Source organism: Lactuca serriola, chromosome 9 (genome assembly GCF_051521515.1).
Source record: "Lactuca serriola cultivar US96UC23 chromosome 9, Lser_US96UC23_V15, whole genome shotgun sequence".
Lineage (NCBI taxonomy): Eukaryota > Viridiplantae > Streptophyta > Magnoliopsida > Asterales > Asteraceae > Lactuca > Lactuca serriola.
Window position 1 is genome coordinate 153529774 of NC_136416.1, and position 5417 is coordinate 153535190.

The 5417-nt window shown below is 28.1% G+C and overlaps 1 protein-coding gene across 1 annotated transcript; it reads right to left on the reverse strand.

Moving 5' to 3' along the window:
• Nucleotides 1-1642: 1642 nt before the first annotated feature.
• Nucleotides 1643-3186, reverse strand: LOC145074524 (stress-related protein-like). Its single transcript, XM_079020884.1, has 3 exons — nucleotides 3026-3186; nucleotides 2332-2556; nucleotides 1643-2218 (listed from the first exon to the last, which is right to left on the reverse strand). Exons 1-3 carry the CDS (start codon nucleotides 3065-3067, stop codon nucleotides 1847-1849), a joined length of 639 nt encoding a protein of 212 aa, XP_078877010.1. The 5' UTR covers nucleotides 3068-3186; the 3' UTR covers nucleotides 1643-1846.
• Between the last annotated feature and the right edge of the window lie 2231 nt (nucleotides 3187-5417).

The following is a 5417-nucleotide window of genomic DNA, read 5'->3' on the forward strand; positions in this document are numbered from 1 at the left end:
TGTCAACTTAAATATAAATTTCAGTTCCAATAAAAAAACCAAATAATATTTTGTAAATAGTTAAAAGTGATAAATTATATTTATAAATGCAAAATCTAAATAATAATATCAGTTTAACTAAAATATTTCCTAAATATATTTATATAATCGTTAAAAATTTTCAAATAAGTAGCTTAAAATAAATTATAATAACAATAGTTAAAATAACTCTATATAAATGATTATATTGTTACCTTTAAAATCAAAAAAATAAAGTTTGATGTTTTAAATAATTATAATGATAGAAATTAAAACATTAAGCAAATAAATTTAAAAAATTAGTTAAAAATAACAACTATGAATAATATTAAACCATATATAATATTTTGTTTTATTAATGTGTAACTCGCGAGTACAAGTCATTCAAACGATTGAGATTATGACGTTATAATAGATTTATATATTATCATACAATTCAAAATAATCAATATATTATATCAAATTAATATACGAATTATTATATCAAACATTAACAACAACGTTAGTGTTATATTTTAAAAAGTATATATATTTTTAAAGACTTCAATTATATAAGTGTTTCTGTGCATTACAATGTCAACTCAAATTTAAATTTCAGTTCCATTTAAAAAAACTAAAAAAAAATATTTTGTAAATAGTTAAAAGATAGTTAAAAACAACTTTATATAAATGATTATATTGTTAACTTTAAAATAAAAAACAATGTTTGATGTTTTAAAAAATTATAATGATAAAAATTAAAACATTAAGCAAATAAATTTTAAAAAAATTAATTAACAATAAAAACAACTATAAATAACATCAAATCATATATTTTATTTAATTTTATTCATATGTAACTCGCGGGTAGAAGTTATTCAAACGATTGAGATTATGAAGTTATAATAAATGTATATATTATCATATAATTCAAAATAAACAATATATTATATCAATGTAGTATATACAAATTATTATATCAAATTTAACAATAACGTTATTGTTATATTTAAAAAATCATATATTTGTAAAGACTTCAACTATATAGATGTTTCTGCGCAACGCGCGGGCATTCGCCTAGTATATATATATATATATATATATATATATATATATATATATATATATATAGTATAATCTTGTATTGTTCTTCCATGAGCTATAATTGTATTGCATTCATATATAATACCCCTCCATTGACTTGTTTTCATTAAATCTTATATCAAGTGATTATCATGTTTGAACCATAAAATCAACTCCTCAATAGCTTTTCAATATCTTGATTCCAAATGTTAGTGTGGTATATCTATATTCTAACTTGCATCTTGACATATTATTCCAATATTTATGGAATAAAGATGTGAAATAAAATTGGGACGATGGTTGTTATGACAACTTGACCCAACTTTATTTCACATCTTATTCCATCACCTAGGTCATCCCAAGTGGTTGTTACGAACACTTACCTCTTATATCTTTATTCCATCACCTAGGTCATCCAAAGTGGTTCTTATGAACACTTACCTCTTATATCTTTATTCCATCACCTAGGTCATCCCAAGTGGTTGTTATGAACACTTACCTCATATAAGAATTAATAGCTTATGTACCTACTAGATTCTTTTAATACAAAATGAAAAACCGATAAAACCAAGCAACAAAACTCTAATAAATCAATCAACAATAGTCAAGACATCATAACTTATAAACTTTAAAACTTCTATCACGACAAACACAAACACTAATACACGATTTCATTAATAACTAAAACTATACATGAACAAAACACCAAACTCCAATGAAAAGGTTTTTACTACAATATCTGGCTCCAATAGACACGTATCTTTTCTCAATCAGTAGGGTTGAACACCTTGGCAATCCTCTCAGTGGGCACCAATGGAAGATAAGAAGAAACCTTGTACCCTTTCTCAGCTGTTTGCTGCACAGTTTGGTTGTACTTTTCAGAATAGTAAGCCGCTTTTGGTACAACCACTTCAGCCACTTTAGGGAAAAGTGGAAGCTGATTCAAAGAGTGCCAAGCTGATGCAGCATATTGCTCTGCAACCGGTTCGTATTTTACGTAAATCCCTTTTGCCGTCGGCTCCAGCTTCGTGTACGCGGTTTTCGCTAGCCCGGAGGCGGTCTCCACCACTCCGGCGGTCTTCACCTCCTTCAACAAAGGCGGCACCCGGCTGTCGATTATGGTCACCGACTCATCAACCTGAAATCATGTTCAATGTTCAAAGATTTTATAAATTAGTAAGAATACTGACTATTATAATGAAAAGTAGAACAAAAGAGGATTTGGATAAGATGGTATGTAGAAAAACTGACCTTACGATCAACACGCTTCAGGACATCAACAGGGACATCTTGAAACTTATCATAAGCAGGTCCAACAACAGTCTTTAGAGTACTTTCTATTGTCTCCACGCTAGGTTTCAGGGGACCAGAGTTGTCCTTCGCATACCCATACGCCCTTGATGCATAAACAACTGCATGGACAACTGCCACTTGCACAAATTCAAGATACTTCAATCTCTCTTGTTCGCTTTGAACCTTTTGCAACAAAAACAAGAAACAATCACCAAATCAATCCTCAATGCGCCATATAATCAAGAAACAGTTTTCGGTTTTTCTTTCCATCAAACATATTCATTCACGAATCTTTGCGCATGTAAATAAAATCAATGAAGAGGTATTTGAACTGTGAATCAAATTACGATGTAGCGAAGTCTAAGTATTCATCAATACAAAGTTTTGTCTATTTTGATATTTTTCCATCAAGGATCGATCTTACTAGAATTGTAGAAAAGGATACGTATGGCCCAATTAGTATCAAACAAATTTCTGCTGATTCACATCTTTGCAAGAATTTGTGTTCGTTATTTAGGTTTGTTGTAGATTTTGAAACGATCGCAAGGATTCAGCTATTATCATTATTCAATTACTAATAGCAATTTTCAACGAAACATAAACAAATACAGAAAATAACATCAACCACAATTAAACATTAGATAAGACGAACCTGTGGTTGTTGATTAGTAACAGGAACATCGTTTTCGGCCATGATGAAGATGCTTGATTCACAAAGAGATGAAAATCATCAACTGAAAAGTGATTGTTGCTTAATTCTGGAGGTATGCTTATCGATGAATCGATGGATCTGTATTTATACAGACCTGGTTGCAAAGGAAGGAATCCGTGGTTATGTAACCGTGTGAAGGCAGGTGTGACTGCAATTTGAACATAAACGGTTTGTTCCATTTTAGTCCCTAAAATTATATGTGTTCCTAAAAGTAACCCTAAACTTCTTAAATTGTCTATTTAAGCCCCTTCATTGTTTTAATAATGGCTGTTTCATTATTGGTTTAAGAAACCACCAGCGGTTTACGGCTGGTGGCGGGGACCTACTTGGTGTTCAGGAGTGAAACCGGTAATCCTTCAAATTTTACAGTTAAGTGCAAAATTTATTTTAAATTCGTTCAAATTCGTCACAAATCCATAACAATCTGTTCGAAATGTGTTAGGAATCCGTTCGAAACCCATCACAAAGTCTTAATAAATATAAATTTAATTTAAATATGTAAGTGTAAATGTGTAATCCTTTTAGTGACGGATTTTATGGCGGAAACTATCTACGAAAATTGAGTTTTTTCTGTACTGCAACTCTTAGAAAAATTATGTAACCCTTGCTAATTTTTTCTAGGATCCACCACTATTTTAGCTTTTTTTTTTCAAAAATCATAATATAACAATTAGGCAGTGTTGATGATCAAGTTCCGAGATATATTATTTTGAAAGCAAATAGTTGATAATTTTTAAAAAAAAAAAAATAAAGACTTTAAATTTAAATTTTATAATGACTTTAAAATAATATAAAATAAAATAAAATAAACTCATATTTGTCCTAAATAAAGATCAAAATATCATATTTATCCATCTTCATATATATATAGGGAATTTACATTACAGTCTCACCTAAGCTTATATACTAAATCTCTAAAATATGTCGTTTTAACTTAATAAATATACCCGATTTGGTTTTCACTTGTTAAATATATCATCCTCGATAACATTTATTTCCTCCATTATCGTTTTATCATCCGTGTTTTCTTTCATCCATTATCGTTTATTACTTCACCCTAGTGATCATTACTTTTTTTTTCATTGTCACGAAGGTTAAAGATATTCAATATTCTTGTTTCCTTATCAAAACTATTGCGTCGATCTTGAATCTACATCTTCAAGTGTTAATCGTAAGTCTCCTAACCACAATCTTTATATAGTAAAATGATGTATTTTCATGAGGTTTAATACCTAAACTTCGATGGGGCTGTAATATATATTCACTTATATATATATATATATATATATATATATATATATATATATATATATGAAACAATTGAAAGTTGAGGGATCAAAGTCAGCATATAAACATAATTTAAGGTTTACTATTGAAAAAGTGAAGCTTGTTAACATTATTAAGTTTCTTTTTGTCATTGTCCTAGGAAATCACACAAAGATCCTTCCACATAATTTAAGGTTTACTATTGAAATAGTGAAGCTTGTTAACATTGTTAAGTTTCTTTTTGTCATTGTCCTAAGAAATCACACAAAGATGCTTCGACACTAATCTACGCGCCTACCATGGACGTTTTAAGAGGCAACCAACTTTCCTTTGTAAAACCAATGGGAGTGTTTGGACTTCGTTTTGCAAAAATGAGGGCGTCGATGTGTATAAATGTGTTGTTTAACATTAATTACGAAGAAATAAAATCAATACAAATTTTTAAATATATAAATATTAATAATTTAAAAAAATAGTATATTTTTTATATATAGTTGACCATTGAATTTGTTTTATCTTTTTTTTTAAAAAAAATAATATTAGCTGTTAATATCGGGGCGGTCCTACAATAGGGACAGTGGGGACAACTGCCCCCACAACAAAAAAAAACATTAAATTTTTTTTTTTTTTCAAAAAATATTATATTTTAACCATTCAAAATTATATATTTTGAATCTTCAAAAAAAATTTGCTCCTATAAAAAGTTATAAAAAAAATTTGCCCCCACTTTGAAATTTTTTTGGGTCCGCCCTGGTTAATATATGTGATATATTATCTATTTTTTAACATATAAAACAAGTTATATATATATATATATATATATATATATATATATATATATATATATATATATATATATATATATATCACTATATTATTATATAAATCTTATTATTTCTAAAAATACATTTAAGACGTCCAAACCATTAAAATAATAATACAAATCATTGAGCTAACATTACAAATAAAAACCAATAACCCTTATTTCGTCCAACCTTATAAACTCAAAGTATAATCAAATAATGCATCAATTTTGACAAAACACTCTTTAATTATCGACAAAATT